The sequence below is a fragment of the Dipodomys ordii genome, unplaced genomic scaffold, assembly GCF_000151885.1.
Source record: "Dipodomys ordii isolate 6190 unplaced genomic scaffold, Dord_2.0 Scaffold182, whole genome shotgun sequence".
NCBI classification, from domain to species: domain Eukaryota; kingdom Metazoa; phylum Chordata; class Mammalia; order Rodentia; family Heteromyidae; genus Dipodomys; species Dipodomys ordii.
In genome coordinates this window covers 1,223,790-1,247,634 of record NW_012267398.1, presented here as the reverse complement: position 1 = coordinate 1,247,634, position 23,845 = coordinate 1,223,790, and the positions used below count along the sequence as shown (strand labels likewise).

The 23,845-nt window shown below is 35.4% G+C and overlaps 1 protein-coding gene across 1 annotated transcript in view; it reads left to right on the top strand.

The window, feature by feature from the left end:
• Positions 1 to 23,845, top strand: part of Mei4 (meiosis-specific 4 homolog (S. cerevisiae)) — a 135,302-nt gene that overhangs the window by 23,500 nt on the left and 87,957 nt on the right. Inside the window, exon 3 of the mRNA XM_013034107.1 lies at positions 10,503 to 11,021. Coding sequence (XP_012889561.1) covers positions 10,503 to 11,021 — 519 coding nt within the window. The remainder of the gene's footprint in view (positions 1 to 10,502; positions 11,022 to 23,845) is intronic.

Here is a 23,845-nt window from a genome sequence, read left to right as displayed (position 1 = left end):
TTTTATTTTGCTGAGGTTTCTTTTATTATTGAGGTTTAGCTTATTACAAGTTCTGGGATATGGCAGGAAACTAGGCTGTTTGGGTCCCTGCTAGATTACCCATCTAAGGAGAAGAACAGAAAATACTGGTAGGAAAGGACCAGGCAGTGACATATGGCATGTTAGAGAACTGAAACGGGATGATATGACAAATTGATCTGGTGGCATGTTTAGATTAGAGTGGCCAGAGAAGGCTTTTCTGAAGAAGCAACATTTATTTTACTTATTTCTTTTTATTTAAAAAATACTTTTATCATGTTTAAGTTGCACAGACTCAAGGGAAAAACGGTGAAAAAGTATAGCAGTGGAGCTAACTGGCCACTGATGAAAGTGAACTATACAACTCGTGGGTGGAGACGGGAGGGAAGGACTGGGAGAGAATGAGGGACAGAAGACACCATATGAAAGGCAATGTACTCATTACTTCACTGCTAATTGCAATCCCTCTGTACATCACCTTTATTATAACAATAAAGTAAGTTTAAAAATATTTTTATCATGTTTAAGTTTTTGTACAAAGAAGTGACATTTAAAGAATGACAAGCAGGAACCGGCCTTGAGGGTAGAGAGAACATAACATGCAGAGAGAATGTTTAATGCAAAGGAAGGCCCTAAAATGGATAAAAATTAAAATAAAGAAATAGAAGGATGAGGCAATGTCAGTCTTCATCAGGATATGGAGGTCAAGGACAAAGTTAAAGTTTATTCCCAAGTTTCAAACATGGAGGAGGAGGGAAGAGTCATAGAAACTTGAATCATCTGTAAGAGGAGATTCTGATTCGTTTTGGACATAGGAAGTTTTAGATGCTGAAGCAAGTCATATTGAGATAATAGCAAGCAAAGGAGCTAGTGATTTGAGCTTAAGAAAGGTATGATATTGGAGATATAGATTGGAGAGTCACTGGCCCAATGAAATTTTTGAGGCTGTAGGCAAGGTAGACTTGAAGGAAGCTGAAATGGAGAAAAAGTTACAGCTACAATAGGAGAAAGAATGCTCCTGTTGAAGAGCTACAAGAAAGCGTGGCAAAGAAAGGAAACCAGGAAAGTACAGTTTCGGCACTGGAAATCAGGAGGAATTCTTTTTTTTTTTAATTGTGAAAATACTGTACAGAGGGCTTACAGGAGCAAGGTAATGTGTTCATTTCTTATCAAAGCATTGTTGCTTCCTCCTTTCTTTCCCCTTCCCATCCCTTCCCATCCCCCTGCTCCTGCACCCCCCAGCACTAAAGTTGTAAAGTTTATTTTTCAACATAACGACTTGTACATCTCATTGTTGCAATGGGTACACCTGTATCCCTATTTAAACGATTTGTTTTCCCCTTCCCCTCCACAAATTATACCGACATCATATACAGTGAAAGCAGGGGTTATACCATGGAGGGACATACAAAGCAACAAAGAAATCATCTTATAAATATGTTAGAAACAATAGCAAAAAAGAAAAACCATTTGAGTCCTTATCTTGGGGTTCATTTCACCTAACATCAACTTATCTGACCATTTCTATACACAATGGACTTCTATGCCTCCATCAGAAAGAAAAACATTGCCCCATTTGTTAGGAAATGGAAAGACTTGGAAAAAATTATATTAAGCGAAGTAAGCCAGGCCTAAAGAAACATAGGTCCCATGGTTTCCCTTATTTGCAATAACTAGTTTATGTCTGAGACAATCAGGAAGAATTCTTTAGACAGTCTCTAGAACCAGTTGATATGTTTTGTTTTGTGAACTTCATGCAGGCAATTTAGATAAGACAAATCATTCCATAGCTTGTATTATCATTAATTTGATCTATTCAAAGTTAAAATGGTGATGCAGATTGCCAGAATAGCTTTTACACAGCCTTTTCTTCATTAGTGTTTCAGAACATAGTATGCAATATGATAAAATATTCTTATTTCTCTGGAGGCAGAAGCCCATTTACTTTTAAATGAAACAGATATCAAATGGTGAAGCAGTGTTTGTAAATAGCAATTCTAGTTTGACCATCAAGTGGCATAAACATTACCTTTAAATTATTCAAATGTTATGAGTGAGAAAATTAGCATTAGAAAATCATAATACTAATGAATTATATGTAAGTGCATTTGAGCAGCTGTCGTTTGTTCTAACCATGTGATATAGATAGATAGATAGATAGATAGATAGATAGATAGATAGATAGATAGATAGATAGATAGATGTGTACATCTATGATGGCTTTCAGTGAACATTCAGATCAATAACTATATGGAAGGGCAGATATCAAGCAACAGAACCACATAAATTTTGTTGAATTTACTTGAAATCTACCCTGATTGTGCATTTAAGATGAAACTAAAACAAATCAGAAAAATTAAATCTGTAGATTTTACTCATTATAGCTTTTAATTAATATATTCCTTGTGCTTAAGCTGTAGTGCACATGTTAGTATAGATTTTTAAATTATATAATTGTGTATTAACAACATGATATTTATTGACTCCTTACTATATATAGGCTGTGCTTGAGCAATGCGTGTGTATATTTATTTTATCTATTAAATGTAATGACAGGTGTCAGGTAAGTCCTATTACTAATTTTGAAGGATCATTCAGGCACTTAAGCTCAATTATGTTAAGAGAGATGCCTCACTAGACTTCGGTTTACTTATCTCCCTCTTGGAAATCAAGAACTGCAGAGGATTGCAGTCTGTCCACTTCATTTCCTTTTATGATTTTTTGGTATGATTATTCTTTATCATGTTTTGATGTTTATTTTGAAAACACAGACTCAATGCATAGGCCCTGATTACAGCTCTGGACTGCTCCATTAAAAGGCTGGTGGTATAGTATGTTCATTTCGATACTCCATACTATGCAAAACAAAGATTTCATCTTAAAACCTTGTCTTTCTTAATAAATACCTTATTTACGATGATTACCATCTTGTTTCTGACCATGACCAGAGATTGTAAGCCATTAATAATATTACTGAAAATGTTTAATCCTCTTCAAGAAAGAAGTTATTTTTCTTCTGATTTTCTTTTTCATCTTATTAGGACAGATACCATAGTCATACTTGCCTACTGTCCTGTACTTTTTTAGGCAGTGTTTTCCACTAAGGATGCATTGATTTCTGATGTAATTTGTAGTCATGAGTCTTCAGTGCTAAAGACAGGAGAGGAAACAGATTTGTTGTTGATTACAAAAGGTAATTTTATCAGTTTTATTCCTTTTTCTAAAATATTCAAATAATTTATTCTAATAAACTTCTCTTAATCTCTTTAAACAAAGATAGACCCAATTGTTCTAATCTCTTTGGGTAACTACTGTGATTTGGTGTAAGTTATGAATATTAAGAATGAGACAACAGGGCGCCGGTGGCTCACACATATAATCCTAGCCACTCAGGAGGCTGAGATCTAGATTGTGGTTTGTCTCCAATAAACTAGCAAAAGGCAAGAAGTGGAGCTATGGCTCAAGTGATAGAGCACTAATCTTGAACAAAAAAACCCAGGGACAGTGTCCAAGCCCAAAGTTCAAGCCTCAGGACCTGCATAAAATGAACAAATAAAAGAAGGACACATCTATCATAGCCAGAAGCAAGTTACAGCAATAAGCTTTTCTGCTGATAAATATCTTCTACAATTGATACAAGTATTCAGAGAAAGGACCAGAGAGATGAGAAGACAAACAACAGGAACTCATAAACAAATGAATAAGAGGTATAATGCAAATCAGTAACTATTGATTTCACTACACACGATGTGGCTTTTCATGTCTCTGTATTAGGTAGAGACTATATTTTCATATCAGTAAATTAGGGATCAAATCTTTTTTTTTGGGGGGGGGTCCGGTCGTGGGGCCTGAACGCTGGGCCTGGGTGCTGTCCCTCAGCTCTTCAGCTCAAGGCTAGCGCTCTACCACTTGAGCCACAGCGCCACTACCAGCTTTTTTTTCTTTTTTTGGGGGGGGTCTGGTCGTGGGGCCTGAACTCTGGGCCTGGGCGCTGTCCCTCAGCTCTTCTGCTCAAGGCTAGTGCTCTACCACTTGAGCCACAGTGCCACTTCTGGCTTGTTTTTTTTCTTTTTGCTTATGTGGTGCTAAGGAATCGAACCCAGGGCCTCATGCATGTAAGGCAAGCGCTCTACCACTGAGCCACCTTCCCAGCCCTAGGGATCAAATCGTACAGGATTATTCTAAATTGTTTGCTGAACATGTTTTGTAAAATAACATGAATATATATATATATGTATATATATATATTTTTTTTCCTGTTTAAGAGGTTGACTTTACTGCTCTAAACTGTATTATATAAAACCTCCCTTTGGAGGTTGTCCTTGGTACTTTCCTTACTGCATTTCTGTCTATATATTTGGCCATGTTTGAATCCCTAGTATATGTCTAAATAGCACTTTGGAGCATATTTTAGCATGCAGCCTGAAAAGGTAGTAGTCAGTGTTGGGTCTTCTTCTCATAGCATATACATAAGCAGAAATTCTTCAAATTATTCCTTGTTATGAACAGAGAGAGAACATGGCATGGTTGTTGCTTGCCGAAGACATCCAGTGAACCATAAAAAGCTGAAACCACAAATCAGCTTTCTGCTTGGCAGAAGTCATTTTATGAGTCTTCCTTGAAATCATTATCTCTGAAGTTTAGCCTACTTTGGTGGAAATTTTGAGTACATTAAGAAAATTGTTCACTGATTTTTGTGGAGAGCCATTTGCTTCTCATGAAAGAAAAGTAGAATAATTATAACATCATTTTTAATGTGTAGGTTGAGAAGATATCTCCACTGTTTATCCTGGCTCATAAAAGATAATGTTTGCTTAAATTGATCAGATTGTCTGACTCTTTCAGTATAAAAATTGCCACCAGCTGTTAAATGCTTTGCTGATAGGTCATCATTTTTGCTACTACTATGCTTTTTAACTTTCTGCACCATCAACCTAAGCTTGAAATACATACATTGTTGTGACAACTAAAGAGCATATATGGGCACAGTTGTAGTGGCTGTGGAAGCTTGAGCTTCTGTTTCTATTTCTCCATCAATTAAATAGATTTGCAAATATTTAAAGTATAATCAAGCTGTCACTTTGACCATTCTTTACTCCCATCTATTTATTATCTCATTGTCTCCGAATTTCAAAAATGTGTGATGGCCAGGTAAGAGCTTCTTTAACTTCCCCTATTGACAATGGTAGCTTTCTACATCCAGGAACATTCTCATACTCTTTCCTTCACCTTCAGAGGAAAGTTCAGTTTCCTGTTTTGAGACTGACCCTTTCATTGTGCTCTACACCATTTCAATCCCTGTTATTGTCTCTCATATCTCCAACCTCTGATTTTCCATTGTTTATTTTTCATTTGTATGTGATTGTTCAAGTTTCTCCAAATGTATCATACTATACCTGTCGACAGTTATTGTTGATTTTGTGCCCTCCTGATCTAAATCCTTTGAATTGGCACATTTTGCTTTGTTAATTTTACTCCTAAGTCCATTGTCTTCTTCCTCCCTGGTCAAGTGACCCAAGTTGATCTAGATGGACTACAATGGACAAAGTCACAAATGATTTCCTCCTTGGTAGTTTTTTGTTTTGTTTTAATTTAATTTTCCTGTCAAGGTAATATACAGGGGGTTTACAGTTACATACCTAAGGTAGTGAACAAATTTTTTGGCAAATGTTGTTACCCCTTCCCTTGTTTTTCTCCCATTTTCCCTCTCCTCCAATCCCCTTCCCCCAGGTTATAAAGTTCATTTCCAACATACTGTCTTGTGAGTATCACTGTTGCATTGGTTCAGCCTTTGTCCTTTGTCTCACCATTTTTTGTTCCCCTTCCTTCTTTTATTCAATGTATATAATACACACAGTACCACATAAATACACTGACAATAGGGATAAACCATGGGAGAAAAAAATGAAAGAAAAAAAGAAATAACTTCACTTAGTACATTAAAAACAACAAGAACAAAGTTGATAGTTTTAACAGATCATTTTTGAACCATTCATATTGTATATATTTTGCTTACAGTTTTTCTTAAAACTGTTCCTTGGCTTTCATCACATTGTCTTTTTATACTTCTTACATGTTCTTAATTGTTTCCATCTGTAATAACTGTTCTTTCTCCATTCACTTGTCAAATATGATGTTTCATAGAGTTCTTCTTTGATCCTCAGTCCTATTCACTACCTATACTCTCCCTGAGTGACAATAACTGTTTTCATACATTCAGAAACGACCTACATCCCAAGGACTTCTGACATGTACTGTGAGACTAGACCCTCTCCAATATCCCTAGATATTGGAGACTAGACCCTCTCCATGACATGTACTGTGAGACTAGACCCTCTCCAATATCCCTAGTGTATCTAATTTCTAGGTCAACATCTCTGCCTAGATTTTTTTTGGCTGCTTCATAGTTCATAAGATTGGAGATGAACCTTTTTTTTCTTTTAAAAAATAATTTTATTTTATTGTACAGGTAATGTACAGAGGGGTTATAGTTTCTTTCTTTCTTTTTTTATTGTGAAAATACCGTACAGAGGGGTTACAGTTTCATGGGCAAGATAATGAGTACATTTCTTATCAATCATTGTTGCCTCCTCTGTTTCCCTTTCCCATCCCTTCCCATCTCCCACACCCCCCAACCTGACAAAGGGGGAACCAATACAACAGCAATACTCACAAGACACTATATTGGAACTGAACTATACCTTGGTAATAAGTGTATTTCTTGTCAAACATTGTTACCCTATCCCTCATTTTCTCTTACTTTCCCTTCCCCAAACTCCCCCCTCCCCCGCAAATTGTAAAGTTCAGTCCCAACATAGTGTCTTGAGTATTGCTGTTTCATTGGTTCCCCCTTTGTCCTTTGGCTCACCATTTGTTATTCACCTTCTTCTCCCCAAATCAGACAGATGTGTCTACAAGACACAGGGTATCAAAATAAAAAACAAAAATCAGTGACAACAAGGGATAAACCAAAGGAAAAAAAAGAAAGAAAAAGAAATAACTTCATCCAGTACATAAAAAACAACAAAAGGAAAAAAAATCTCTTGTTTCCATATCTTGTAGTTCATTTCAATTAGCATAATTTTATATGTCATATATACATTACTATTGAGCTATTATGATCCTCTGCTAGGACTATCCTAGACATATACTAATTACAAATGAGGGAAACCATGGGGCCTATGTTTCTTTGGGTCTGGCTTATTTCACTTACTTAGAATCTCTCTTTTTTTAATTTTAATTTTTTGTGAACATACTGTACAGAGGGGTTACAATTACATGGACAAGATAATGAGTACATTTCTTATCAAGCATTGCAGCCTCCTCCTTTGTTTACCCTTCACATCCCTTCCCAGCCTCCCCCTGCCTCCCCACCCAATCCACCCCCTGCCCCCCCCACCAAAGTTGTAAAGTTCGTTTTTGTCATGACAACTTGTACTTCTCATAGTTGCATCGGGTCCACCTATATCCTTAAACGACTTGTTTTTCCCCATCTCCTCCACAAATTATACCAACATCAAATATAGTGAAAGCCGGGGTTATACTGTGGGGGAGGGACATACAAAGCTACAAAGAAATAATCTTATAAATGCGTTAGAAACAAATGCATGAAAGAAAAAAACATTTAAATACATATCTAAGGGTTCATTTTCCTGACATCACATTATCTGACCTTTCCTGCTTGACTCATACATATACTAGATATTACAAATAAGGGAAACCATGGGACCTATGTTTCTTTGGGCTTGGCTTACTTCACTTAATATAATTTTTTCCAAGCCTTTCCATTTCCTAACAAATGGGGCAATGTCATTCTTTCTGATGAAGGCATAGAATTCCATTGTGTATATATACCACATTTTCTTGATCCATTCATCTACTGAGGGGCATCTGGGTTGGTTCCATATCTTAGCTATGGTAAATAATGGTGCTATAAACATAGTTGTGCTGGTAGCTTTAGTGTGGTCTTGTTTGTAGACATTTGGGTAAATGCCCAAAAGTGGGATTGCTGGGTCATAGGGGAGCTCTATGTGAAGTCTTTTGAGGAACCTCCATACTGCTTTCCAAAGTGGTTGAACAAGTTTACACTCCCACCAACAATGAAGTAAGGTTCCTTTCTGTCCACATCCCCTCCAGCATCTGTTGTTGTTAGAGTTCTTGATTATAGCCATTCTAACTGGGGTGAGGTGGTATCTCAATGTTGTTTTGATTTGCATTTCTTTTATGGCTAGGGAGGTTGAACATTTCTTCATGTGTCTATTGGACATCCTTCTTTCTTCTTCAGAGAAGTTTCTCTTCAAGTCTTTAGCCCATTTATTTATTGGGCAGTTGTTTCTTTGAGGATTTGGTGTTGGGGATTTAATTTTTTGAGTTCCAAGTATATTTTAGATATGAGGCCCTTGTCTGTTGTATGGCTAGTGAAGATCTTCTCCCAATCTGTAGGCTTTCTATTGATCTTGCTAGCTATGTCCTTTTCCATGCAGAAGCTGTGCAACTTCATGCAATCCCATTTGTACAACCTTTGTTTGATTTGTTGTGTTTCTGGGTCTCTTTTAAGAAAATTTTGGCCTGAGCCAAGGAGGCCTAGGGTTTCTCCTGTTCCATCCTATAATGTTTTCAGAGTGTCTGCTTTGACTTTGAGGTCTTTGATCCATTTGGAGTTGATTCTGGTGCAGGGTGATATATAAGGATCCAATTTTAGTTTTCTACAAGTAGTTAACCAATTTTGCCAGCACCATTTACTGAAGAAGCTCCTACATCAACAAATTGGAGGGATCTGAAACCAACAATTTAATGAGACATCTGAACCTCCTTGAAAAAGAGCAGCAAGATAAACCCAGTAGAATCTCTCTTATACCAGTTCTTGTCTATATTTTTTCACTGTGGTTGGTACCTACTCCTCCAGTTCAGAAAGGAATGCATATGTCCCTTTAGTAAACTGACTCCCACCTTGTATTTGGATATTTTCTGTTTATTTCTCTGGTGAATCACTTCCTTTCCCTTTCATGACACGTTCTTGGTTCATCTATCTCATCCCATGATATTAGCACTGTAGAGCAATGTTTAGTTAATCTCTCTAACTTTCATCATACTCCCAATTTAGCCATTCCTTTATCAACAATGTATTCTAAGTTATTTTTACTTCCTTGCCTTATTCTTTTTTCACACCTCATTTGTGTTCCCATTATTGGGAGAAATATTTTTTAAGCTTGCATTCTTGAATGGATGTATGTGTTTTAGAATCATCAGTGAGAGCTTATCAATCCATCTCAATTTGGCTTGTACATTTTACTGATAATCATTTTAATATAATCACCACCTCTTTCCTTTTTCATGTTTAAGATGATATCCTCTCTATCAAAGATAGACTAGATTTAGATTTGGTGGCATATGCACACAGATAAGGGATATAGATATTATTGCTGTAGATTTATATTTGTATCAGGTATTTTTATATACATTTAATTTTTCCAAAAAAGATTTTCATTATTCAAGTTTGAAATTCACCCTGTCCCCTATTGAATAAATTCTAAAATTGTTGGTTTGTTAATATACCTTTTATAATGTTTTATTGTCTGTACCTGCAGATTTCCTCATCTTAAACTCTTGCCTTATAGTTTCTATGGAAGCAGCATCAAACTATGTGAGTCCTTACATACACATTGCTATTTTTTTTCTTGTTACACCTGATTTTGTACTTAATCCTTTGCTCTATAGAATTCTTGTTCCTTCTTCAATTCCAGCTTTAACTTTGAACTCCTGTTTATGCTTTAAAAGTATTTCTGTGTTACTTCTTCATGGTTAGCCTTATCTAACAAGGCAGTGCTTTTCAGTGCTCCTGTTTTCATAGTGCCCTAAGCAAATCTCTATTTCTGAGTGCCTTATGTTGCTCTGCAGTCAAGTATTAGAGTGTATATCAGATTGTCACCCTCCTCCAGATCTTCTGGCTTTCTCCCCTGTATCTTTCAAGTATAGTATGGAGTTAAATGAGAGGCAGTGATTGGAAAACACATGGCAAATCAATTGCTTTAGAACGGTAAAGCTAGATCTTTTTCTATGTCAGGCTAAACTACAATCTTCTCCATTTGCACAGCTTTTACACCACTGCTTATTAAATGTTTACTAAATATTCACATTTTTTGTTTAGTATTTTCAGCTAAAAAAAATCAATGTCTAGGTGTTTGTATCAGGTCTTGGTCTTGAACTCAGGGCCTTGCCATTGTCCCTGAACTTTATGTGCTCAAGGCTATCATTTTACACTTGAGCAAATTTTGTTTCTGGCTTTTTGGTGGTTAATTAGAGATAAGATTCTCACTGACTTTCTTTCCTGGCCTGGCTTTTAAACCATGATCCTCAGATCTCAGCCTCCTCAGTAGCTCAGATTATAGGCATGAACCACTAGCACCCATCTGAGTATCTGGTTTTTATGATGAAATTTTAGCTTTAGGAAGATAATAATTATATTTCCTTCTGTTTCAGGAAAGCTGCCATCTCAGGAACCTCTAAGTTCTGAAAGTACATTGACTTTGATGGATGATTCTGGGTGTGATTTATCAAATGAACAAAGAACTGAACCTTTGGAGCCATCCTTGGATTCTACAGAGAGTTGTATATCTCTGCCCTTTCTACCATTGCCTCTTGTGAAAAAGCCTCATAGTACTCCAGAAAATCCTCTCTCTTCTCACATGCAGTTCTTGCAACATCTGCTTGAACTGAAGAAATTCATGGAATCGGGTACCCTGAAAACAGACTTAACTCATCTTGAAAAAGACTCTTCCACCATCTCTGATTCTGTTTTGCAGTTGCTAGATGGTTTGATCACTTTTTACCATAATCCCAGACTTCCTTTTTCAAACTTTTGGACAGAAGCTGTTGGTACTCTGGCTCAACTGGCAAGTGATTGCAATTTGTCTAATCTTATACTTAAAAAGTGTTATAAGAAGTTGGAAGAATTCAAGAAAACCCTACTACAGGCTATTTTAGAGACCAGCAATATAAATCGGGTAAGTAATACCAGCTTATGTATTCATGCTTTCTCAGTAATTTAATGAACATTTCCTTTTAGACATTAGTCTATTGTTGTTCTTTAGCCTTGTGGCTCAGAGTCAGGCCATGTTCTGTATCTGTTTGTAGTTCTCCACCTCTGACCTCTCATTACTGGTTAGAGTATACAGTTTTTTCCATGATACCTTTGCTCCAGGCATAATGCTTCCATATGTGTAACTAATTTTCCTCTTTGTTTTTTTAACCAGCATCTTCAAGATCTTCTTTTGTTTACCTTTACTTTTATTTTCTGTTACTAAATCATCTCAGTTTGTCTCAGAATATCTAACAATTCAGGTTTTTTTAACTATAATGTTTTGACTGTCAACATCTCGTGATGTTTACTTGTACTGTATTGAATTTGATTAGTAAGTCCCTAAAGGTCAAATAATATGAGTATCTGCATTTGACCTTTCCTTCAAGTGCTAGGCAGTTTTCCATTGCTTTGACAAAATAACTGAGGCAATCAACTCAAAACTTAAATGATTTCAGAGGTTTCAGCATATGGTCCTTTGATGACCTTGCCTTTGGGAGTATGGCAAAGGAAAGCCTAGGCAGAAATACGTGGCAGGGCAAAAAGCTGTTTCTCTCAAGAAGTCTGCAGCACAAATTAGAGAAGCAATGTAGCTTCCCCATATCCCTTTCAAGAGTATGCTCCCAGTGACACAGCTTCCATCCACAAGGTCCTCTTTTCTAGAGATTCCATTATCTCTCCATAGGCCACAGGATGGCAATGAAGTATTTAGCATATGAGCCTTTGAGAGCCTTTGAGAGCATTCCAGATGTAAGCTATAATACTTTCTAAGTAGCACAATGCTTCATGAACATGGTTAATAAAACATAATAGAATATAGTGTCTGAGGAACACATACTGTAAGGCATTTTTTTTGGTTGGGCTTTTCCTTTTTTAACACAAATTTAGTTAACTCAGATTCTTTGTAAACAAGAGATATGGAGGGAATGTGAACTTGTTTTGTTATTTGATTTGAGACATAATGGAGTTTCTTTTACATATTACTTTCCATCTTTTTATTGTCAGATCCTTTATTTGGAAAACCAAAATTTCTTTCCATTTTAAACTTTTTTGATTTTTTAAATTGTATTTTACTGTAAAAACACCATGGGGGGGGTTACAATTACATGAATAAGGTAATGAGTACATTTCTTGTCACATTGTTGCCCCCTCCTTTGTTTTTCTCCTACTATTCCTTACCTCTTCCACCCCACCCCCTCCACCCCCCAGCCCCCACCAGAAGTTGTAAACTTATTTCCAACATAGTGTCTTGTATCATTTTTACAATGGGTCATTCTATGTCCTTGTTTCAGCGTTTTGTTAGTCCCCTTCCCCTCCCAAAATTAGATAAATATATATATATATATATAAGATGCAGGGTACCAAAATGGACAGAGGATATACCATAGGGGGAAGAACATACAAAAGAAACAAAAAATTTACATAGTAAATTACAAACAACAATGACAAAGAAAACCTCTTGTTTCCACATCTTGAGGTTCATTTCGTTTAGCATCATATTATATGGTTATATGGACATAGCTTTTGAGCTTTTCTGCTCATCTAGTAAGATTATCTTAGACAAATACTAATTATTGCAAATAAGGGAAATCATGGGAGCTATATTTCTTTGGATTTGGCTTAATATGATTTTCCATTTTAATATTTTTAATTTACTTCCAAGTCCACAGAGTAGCTTATGAGGTCTAACTTACTATTTATTCTATTGTGGGATAAAAGTTTTTGGGTTTTGTTTCTTTGGGCATTTTCTTATTGCTTCTCTGTAATATCATGATGTTATGCTCAGCTTTTATACTTAGAGATGGTTTGCATTTTCAGAACTCTGATAAAATTTGAGCTGATGGAGTAATGATTGAATATATATATGTATGTATATGTATATATATGTGTGTGTGTGTATATATATATATATATATAGATATATATATATATATATGTTCTTTCTGTCTCTATTAAGGTATGATTGAATTAATACCTTAGAAAAAGTGTTAATTATGCTCTTGACATTTGAAAAGATATATCATTTTCTGCCCAGGAATCTAAAATCTTTTTCTGTTGGACATAGTCAATCAGGAATTCAATATCAGATTTTCTGTCATTGTATTTCAGCTTATGTCTAATTTTTTTTCTGTTGCTGTAACAATACTTCAGAGAAAGGAATTTATAAAGAAAAAAGTTTTTTTTTTGTTATTTTTTTTTTTGTCGGTCGTGGGGCTTGAACTCTGGGCCTGGGCGCTGTCCCTCAGCTCTTCAGCTCAAGGTGAGCGCTCTACCACTTGAGCTACAGCGCCACTTCCGGTTTTCTGGTGGTTTATTGGAGATAGGAGTCTCATGGTCTTTCCTGCCCGGGCTGGCTTTGAACCGCGATCCTCAGATCTCAGCCTCCTGAGTAGCTAGGATTAAGGCGTGAGCCACCAGTGCCCGGCTAAGAAAAAGGTTTATCTAGCTCTAAATTGTAGAGAATGATAGATACAACATGGATCTGTTTTACCTCTGGCAAAGCCCTTCCCACTGTATGAACATGATATAGAGCATCACCTGGAGAAAGCTGTTGGCTCTGATCTCTCTTCCTTTTCTCATTAGGCATTATTGCCATTATAAGGTCCTTTCCCTCATGCCTTCATCTAACATAGGAATATGGGGATTAGGCTTTCACTTTTTTTTTGGTCAGTTGTGGAGCCTGAACTCTGGGCCTGGGCACTGTCCCTCAGCTCTTTAGCTCAAGGCTAGCACTCTACCACTTGAGCCACAGTGCCACTTCCAGCTTTTTCTGCTTATGTGGTACTGAGGAATTAAACCCAGGGCCGTAGGCATGCAAGGCAAGCACACTACCACCAAGCTACCTTCCCAGCCCAGGGAGGATTAGGCTTTCAACACATAAACTTTTGAGAAACACATTCAAACCCGGCAAATATACAACCTGGCTCTTAACTATCACAGTGGAAATCAAATAACTAATATGACTCAATTCTTTTGGTATATTTTTCATTTTCTCTTTTAAAATTACATTAAACATTATTGACATTTTTATGTCTTACTAGAGTCTCCAGCTGATTAATGTTTCTTTTAGTCTAATCATTCCCTCATATAAGGTTTGGAGCATGGTATGATTTATGCTCACTCAAAAGTATTCTTGAGAATTGTGTGGACATAAGAGAAGAGCAAGCTTGTAAAAGAATTTCATATGATGATACAGATGGTTCAGAAGTGATTATTTGTGATATTGTTTGCTGTTGTGACAACCATTACTGAATAGTTGGTCAACATAGAAGAAGTGAATCAATAGCTTTATGGAAGTGGTAATTACTGCATTCAGAAACGCATAATTATAATATTATTCACTACATTTGTATAATGGATATTAATTTATAAATACATTTTAATGACATTCTCTTGTTTCTTTCCCCTCCAAAGAAAAAGCATCATATTGTTGTAATTTTATAACTATCATCATTATTCACATTATTATTGTCCAGATACGTTCATAAATGTTGATTCATTATTGAAAAATTGGCACTTATTCTTTACAAATACTTTCCTGTCTCTTTAGCTTATCTTTGATAAAAGCATGTCCTTACAAAAGAATATATTCTGACATGAAATACATTATAACTGTTATTGGGACTATACTTGATAGAACAAAACAAAGTATTACCATTTGGAAAAAAAGATTACTTCTAAGAATCTTATTTTCATAGATTGAAAGGGCTTAATCAAATTGTATGGCTTAAAAACTTGAGTCCTGCTCTTGATTTCATTGAAGTGAATTTATATATGATCAATATGGTAGGAAAATATGTGGTATGAACACTTAAATATTCTGACAGAGGGATTTCTCATATTTATTATTCATGTAAAAACACTAAATAGAATAAGTCTTCAAGAACACGTTCTCAATAAGTTCGATAGTAAACTTATTCTGATTATAACTTCATTTTTAAAAAATTATCAGTAGAAACATAATAAGTTTCAGAAACTGTATCAGATGTTACGACTATGTGTATTGCAAGTATTGGCTATTGAAATGAGGTGCCCTGGGAATTCTTTAATATTTGTTTAATTAAAATTATTTATTAATATAGATGGGAAAATATATGATTTATACTTTTATAAGTTTTGGTAAATATTTTTGCTATTTTAGGAACATTATATTTACAGAAAAATAATTTTACATTGTTGGTGAATCTTACATTTGTTTTATATTTTCAATAAAACCATTAGTGTGGGACTAGAAGAATTAATCTACAATGAAGTGTTTTAAAAATTAATGTCTTGAATCCATATACCTAACAGGAATCAGCACAAGGCTACTTCTAGTGCTCTGGGAAACCATCTTAACTTGGGGGGTGGAGTGCTCTTGTGTTCACAGACCCCAGTATGTCCTGTTTACTGCCAGCTTGTGTTATTTAGGTAATATCTGACTGATATCCTGAAGGTTCATATATATATATTTTTCCCTCACAATTCTTGCATTTTCAAACTTCAAACTATGTTTCCTTCCATGACTGGAATCCACTAATTGTAGAATAGGCCACCATAGGATATCAAGTTCAACACCAAAATGGTTGAGATTATACTTAGATTTTTCAAGAGTAGTTTTGCTTCAAAATGTTTGTTTTTAAGAGGTTTCAATGATAATATGTATTAAGGTACATATCAAAATCTTTATCATTGAGATTTTAAACATTTAGTAGCTAAGTCTTAGATATATAATAGTGAATTATTAGAAAACTTCCTCCTCCGATTTTTTTTATCCTTTTAGCCATAAAACAGTTCTTAGACATATTAATTGCAAAATAGCATTATAATAAATTACTTCAATGTAGACAAAAATTAAAGTATTTTGTTTGTATGGAGTCAGAATAAAGATCCCTTCAAACATTTTCACATTCAAATTCCTGAAACCTGTGAATATGTAATATGTTACATGATGGGAATGTGAGGTTGTTAATTATATGCCCATCTTGGACCATCTTTCTAAATGAAGAGAAAGGAAGGGGACACAAAGCAAAGAATGAAGCATCAAGCCTCTAGAAGGATGATCTTGATCTTTTGTTCTTTTAAATATTTATATTTTATTTACTTTTTCAATAATTATGTGAGGAGCACCTATAATAGAGCTGGTATTGTCTTCAGTTCTGGGGCTATGGTAGAGAACAAAGCAGACAAAGCTCTTGCTATAAACCAGCCTTCATTCTTGTGGATAAATGTGAACAATGAAACATATTATGTATATCAAATAGCAATAAGTCTATGGGGAGAAACATGGAACAGGTCAGGGAGCAAAGAAACTTCTAGTGCACATGCTAATTGATAGTAGCCATCCTATATGGGGTCTACAGGGAAACCCTTTTTAGGAGATCAAAAGAAGTAAGGATCAAGCCTATAGGTTTGTTTAATTTCAGTTTTTATGTTCTTGAGACAGAGTTTCACTATGTCACATAGGCATATATGGAACTCATTATGTAACTTGAACTGGCCTTGGATTTGTAATCTGCTTCAACTTAGAGTATCTTAAAAATGTTTTAGGTATTAATCCCTTCCCAGATAAATAGTTTGAAAATGTTTCTTCCAATATTGTCTTTTATCTGTTGATGGTGATCTTTGCTATAAAGAAGCTTTTTAGTTCAATGAAGTACTTGCTTTTATTTCTTGTAACTTGGGTGTCATATCTGAAAGATCATTGCCTATACTCATATTTTCTCCTCAATTTCTTCTCATATTTTCTGCTAGTAGATCTATGGGTTCAGATCTTACATTTAAATATTTCGTGTTTAATTTTTTTGACTGATTTTCATGTACTTTTTTTTTTTGTCGGAGCTTGAACTCTGGGACTGGGCGCTATCCCTGCACTCTTCAGCTCAAGGCAAGTGCTCTACCACTTGAGCCACAGCACCACTTCTGGTTTCCTAGTGGTTTCTTGGAGATAAGAGTCTCACAGCCTTTCCTGCCCGGGCTGGCTTTGAATCATGATCCTCAGATCTCAGCCTCCTGAGTAACTAGGATTAGAGGCGTGAGCCACTGACGCCCAGCATACATTGAGTTTTATGTATTCATTTCATTCGTTTTAGACATTTTATTCACATATATTAGTTGTTTGAGGGGTTTCATTGTGACATTTCCATGCATACTCACAGTGCACATTGTTTGAACTCATCTCCTTTATCACTTTCCCATATTCTCCCTTCCCCTTTCTTTCTTTTTTTTTTCTTTTTGGGTCCAGTAATGGGGCCTGAACTCTGGGCCTGGGCACTGTCCCTCAGCTCTTCAGCTCAAGGCAAGTGCTCTACCACTGAGCCACCTTCCCAGCCCCTCCCTTCCCCTTTCTTAAAAAAATCTTTTCAACAAATCTCAATATTCTATTTTCACATGAGTATGAATTGCTTCAACCAAATTAGCACTTATTCATTCTTTACCCTCCCACTCCTTTTAGCACACATCCAAGAAGACATACTCATGTCATTCCATTTTTAGATAGATATATGATAGTTTATCCACTATTGATGTTCCTCTTTCATCTCTTTTCTTCTCTTCCTTCCCCCTAATACCCTCAAACAGTCCTACATTGTATACCTGTTCTCTTTGATGTCTGTCTCTATCTCACTATATCTCTCTATATATGATACATTGTTAATGTAATAAATATGAAATATGTATGTATAAAATTATATTAAATGTGTGTTTAAAATATATAATCATGTGTGTATCTGTGTATCTATATATCCATGCATCTTTAAAGTTTAACTTGCACATCTGAGAGAAAAATATGTGACCTTTTCCTTTCTGAACCTGATTTTTACTTAACATGTTGATATACAGGTCTATGCTTTGCCTGAGAATAACCTAATTATGGGTGAATAGTACTCCACGTGTGTGTATACACACACACACACACACGCACATTCACACACACACATACACTTCATATTTTTAATTGATTCATCAGTTGTAGGGTATCTGAGCTGCCAACATAGCTTCATTATTATGGATAGTGCTGCAATATACATGAGTATAGAAGTGTATCTATTATATTCTGACTCACAGTCCTTCAGATACACATCTGAGAACAGTGTCTCTGGATCCTATGGGAGTTCTGATTGCAGTTTTTTGATAAACCACCATACTGTTTTCCATAGTGGTTATAATGACATCCATTCTCACCAAAAGTGTTTGAAGGTTTCCTCCTTAATGCATCTTCTCCAGCATTTGTTGTTTATGTGCTTGTTTATGGCCATTCTGGGAGATTACATATCAATATCAAATACTGTAAATTGCAAAGAAAAACATGTAAGATATCAGGAGATAGAAACATTGATGTCATTAATGTACAAAGTCAATATTATGAAAATGGCTTTATTACCAAAAGCAATTTGTATGTTTAACACAATCCCCATCAAAATTCCAGTGCCTTCATTACTTGAACTGAAACACAAAATACAAAAAAAAATGCCCAAGCATGTGTGTAAAAGAAAAGAGCATTCCTGGAGATAAGAAATTACCTGATTTAAAACTATGACAAAACTATGGTAATAAAAACAGCATCTTACTGGCACAAAAAAAGACAGGTAGATAAATGGAATAGAATCAAAGATCTAGAAATAACCATAGTTATAACTAGTTGGTTTTTTTGATACAGGCACAAAGAAAAACATACTTTGGAGAAGATAGTTTTGTCAAGCTATACTGCTAGACAACTGAGTATCCACATGTGCAAGACTGAAACTAGGTCCCATTCTTTCACTTGACACTAATATCAAATTAAAGTAGATCAAAGGATTTAATCTAAGACCTAAAACAGAAAAAAATTAAAAAATCCTGGGCTATACAGGCTCTGGCAATAACTAGCCTTGAGCTGAAGAGCTGAGGGACAGCACCCAGGCCCAGAGTTCACGCCCCACAACCGGAACCCCCTCCCCCCCCAAGAAAAAAAAAAGAATGTACAGAGAGCTACTAAAGCTAAACGTCCAAACAACACCTGATTAACAAATAGGCAAAAGAAATACAAATGGCCAATAAATACATGCAGAAACTTTGGACATCTGGCCAAAATGGGAATGCAAATCAAACCCTCATTTATATTCTTCTGCATATAGATATTTAATTTTCCTGATACAGTTTGTTGAAATGTCTATTCTTTCCACATTTTGTATCCTTGACTCTCTTTTCAAAGATGGATTGACAATATATGAGTCATCTGATTTGCAGACCTCCAATTCTTTCACTTTTATTTTTCTATTCTTATTCTATTCGAATCTTTGGTTCTATTCTAGTCTATTCCATCTATTCTATTTTCTTTTCTGTTATGCTAATCATTTGTATGACTGTTTTTGTGCCAATAATACACTAGTTTAAAATATAGTTTTGCAATATTTTGAAATCAGAAAGTGGTATGCCTCCAGTTAAAGTCTTACTCAAGATTTCTTCACCTATTTGGTGGTCTTTTGTGATTTTATAGGAATTTTAGGACTTTTTTTATTTCTTGGAAGACTGCCATTGATATTTTGATACAAACATGCAGAATCTGATGATCATTGAAATTTTAACAGTTTAATTATTCTAGTTGATGAACATGGTATGTCCTTTGATTTATCTGTACTTTTATTCACCTGTGTTTTAAAATTTTCTTTATGAATATTGTATAAATTTCAGTATGCAATTACTTTGTCTTTAAAATTTATTCCTGTTTTCATTATTTAGTATTTTTTAACTTCTTCCATGGTTTGTTGTTTTAAAATATGTTACACATTTATATATAGAAGTATTATATAGAGAGATTTATGCATAATTTTACTTCTTTTTCTCCAATTTGTATGTCTTTTCTTGGTTTTCCTTCTGTTTTTCGATTGCTTTTGCAAGTTCTTCTAGAATTTTGTTGGAACAAAGTTGTGAGAGTGGATATCTTTTCTTTCTTTACGATCTTGAGGGAAGGCTGTCTGTATTGATTATATCATTAACTAGGGTTTTTCATATGTGGGCTATCTATATCTATTTTGTAACAGTTTTTTTGGGGGGGTCCGGTTGTAGGGCCTGAACTCTGGGCCTGGGCGCTCTCCCTCAGCTCTTCAGCTCGAGGCTAGCGCTCCACCACTTGAGCCACAGCACCACTTCCGGCTTTTTTCTTTTTTCTTATGTGGTGCTGAGGAATCGAACCCAGGGCCTCAGGCATGCAAGGCAAGTGCTCTACCACTGAGCCAACTTCCCAGCCCTTTTTTTTTTTTTTTAACAGTTTTAATGATGAATGTGTATCATCAAATCCCTATCTGTTGAAATGAAGTGAACATTGTTTTTGCCTTTCTTTTTTTCCATCACTGTGCTTCCTACATTTAGTGATTTATTTTAATGTATTGAGGATAATTCTGCATGGTCACTGATCAGGACAATTATATTTTTACTGTGCTGTTAAGGAATTGTTTCATTCTAAGGTCATCAAAGATACTATAAGACCAAGGTCTTATAATGTTTTCCCTTGTTTGTATCAGGATGATGCTGGCCTTTTAAGATGTGTTTGGACATTTTTCTTCTTTCATATTTAAGAGGAACTGAAGAATCATTTATATTAATTTTTTATTTGAATGTTTGGTAGATTTCACCAATGAAGCTATCAAGACCTTTGTCGGGAGAATTTTTTTTTCAGCCATGGGGCTTGATCTCTGGGTCTGGGCACTATCCCTGAGCACTTCAGCTCAAGGCCACTGCTCTACCACTTTGAGCCAGAGTGCCACTTCCAGTTTTCTGGTGGTCAATTGGAGATCAGAGTCTCATGGGACTTTCTTGTCCTGGCTAGCTTTGAGCCTCCTGAGTAGCTAGGATTACAGGCGTGAGCCACCAGTGCCTGGTAGTGTTGGGAGATTTTTGATTATTGACTGAATGTGACTAAATGTTATTGATCTTTTCAGAATTATTCCTCTTGATTTGGTTTGTGTAAATTTTATATTTCTCAAATTTTATCCTTTTTAATGTTATTCCTTTTGTTACCATGTAAGTATTCCTATGAATCATTTAACATTCATTTTGTATCACATACCTCCATTATAAAGGAGGTATTCCTAATCTTATTTATTTAAATCTTCTTTCTCTGTTTCTTAGTCTGGCTAGGGATTGACAGTTTTCTTTTCAAAAATTATCTTAGCTTTGTTACTTTTTGCCTATTGTTCCTTTGCCTATCTGTTCCTATCTTTCTTACTAATTTTTATTATTTCCTTCCTCTCAGTAAATTTAAGCTTAGTTTATTTTCTTTAGTGGACTTTAATAATATTCCACTTAAAATAAGTAGAACATCTAGACAGATAGTCAATAAACAGCTCACTTGAACAACAATATAGATCAAATGGTTTTAGCTGACAGATGCAGAACTCTTCACTCAACAGCAGCTTCTTGCGCACATACAGACTTCTCCAGAATAGGTCACATTTTAGGTCATAAATCAAACTTTACTTAATGTTAGATGACAGCATTCATTCCAATGATCTTTTCTGACCATGGGGGTATAAAATTAGAATTCAATAATAATAAGTAGAATAATAGAGAGATTCTACAAGAAGGGGAAACTAGAGGCAATATTTCATTCTGGTGATCAAAGTGAAAATCAAAGGTGAATTTCAAAATTTTTGAAGACCAAGGAAAATGAAAACAGCCAAAGCTATGAGCTGCAGCAAAAACAAAAATAGTAGTAGAAAAGTGTATAGGTATAAATGTATACATTAAAAAAGAAGAAGGGTCTCAAATGAAAACTTTTAAGGTGCTGTTTTTCTTTTTTTCCAGGGTAGGGAGTACCAGTCCTACAGTTTAAACTCAGGGCATGGGTGTTACCCCTGAACCTTTGTGCTTAAGACGAGAGCTTTACTATTTGAACCACAACTCCACTTTCGGCTTTTCTCTTTTTTTGGTGTTAATTGTAGATCAGAGTCTCATGGATTTTCCTGTCCTACCTTGCTTCAAACTACCATCCTCTGTTCTTATCCTCCTGAGTAGCTAAGAGAACAGGCATGAGCCACCAGCACCTGGAAGTTTTATACACAGAGATTAGTAGCTTAACTCAAGAGTCACCAGAACTTTTATTTATTGACCATAACACTAGATAAGATAGCTAATCTCAGGTTCCACAAAAGTAACAAGGAGGTAGAAAATGTCACCACCCCATAGAGCTGTTGGAGAATTTTTGCTGGGAAAATGCAGATGAAGTGATCAGCATAATACCTGCAGCTAGTTGTTGCTGCTCTTGTCCTTGAAAATATCCCTATCTCTTCTCCATTGTGCCTGGTATAAAGCACAATTAAGGGTCCTGTTTTGTTCTTAATTGGAAATAAACAGTTGAACATAAGTGATTAAATTATATTTCCTACCCCCATATACCTAAGCTCAGTCAGCTGACGTCAGCAACATTTCTTACTGACATGCTTATGGTTTTCCTGGTGTGCCTCCAGGAGTTAGGATATAGGATGCTATTTCTTATTATCTTAACTACCCGTCTGCAGTCATAGCTTTCCAGTAACCAAGGCGCTTAGTAGAGCTTCAGATCATTTTTCCCTTCCGTTTTAATTATGGAAATCTACTGTAACCTAGCTGTTTGATGGGCACACTTTCACTTACAGATTGTGAGATCCCCTTGCTGTGAGAGCTCTGTTACATAGCATTTCTGATCTAGATTTTATAGCTGGTGACTCCCTTATAGCTGATGATTCCCTCAAAATGACAGGCTTGTCATTTTGGCTTGGATCACAATGATTTCTTGCTTAGACTGCCTTCAGGCAGTCGATGGATAATTGTGAAGAATATGTTTCATGAAATCTGATCTCTTTTTTACCCCTAGTGGTATATTGAAATTCATTCATGCTGTAATTGCATTGACCAGTGAAATCTATTGACTTTTTAATTTAATTCAGTTCAGGTAGCCACATTTCTTGTACTCTGTCATGACTTGGAACATCATTTCACTGACAATACAGATTCTCTTTCCAGTTTACATTTTCCAAAAGCCTTATTCCCCATGCCTTTCACTGTGGCTGTTGTTGGAGGTAGCCATCCATTTGTTAAAGTTGTCCTCAAGGACTTTAAAGGCTACTCACACTAAGTTGGCTTTATTTTCAGATATACCTGGGGAAACATAAGTAGAGGTGAAGATTAAGTTACCATACCTTTTCTCTTTATGTTGATCAGAATTAAAATAAAACTGCATATTTTCTTACTGTTTTAGTTTAAATTTGATAATCATATATTGAAATATTTGTGTCATTGCTACGATCTTAATACTACTTTTGGTCATTACATCAGTATGTAAATAAAAAATTCCTTGGGTTTTCAAATATTTAATATATATATGTTATATTATACATTATAATTTATACATTAGAATAGGATGCACTATAATTTCAAAAGCACTTCCATATACCCGTTCCAACAACACATTTGTTTTGCTATGGTTGTTATTACTGTCTTCAAGCTATAAATGAAAATACTTACATCAGGCAGGCTGAAGGACTCAGACAAGGACTGGAATCAACACTGAGGTATATGCTACAATTTTTTTCTTTCTACTCTGTCATATTTCAGTCATTAATTGAAAACCTGCCTATGTGTTTCTTTATTTCTAAATTGAAAAGAAGCTCACATCTGTATTGGGTGAAAATATTTTTTGGAAATAAATTATACTTCTCTGAATAGCATAAGGATAATATTAACAGTTTGGTTGGGTAAGTTGCTACATTTTCTTGTGTGCAACAATTTATGTTTATAAAGAACATTAAGAAAAAA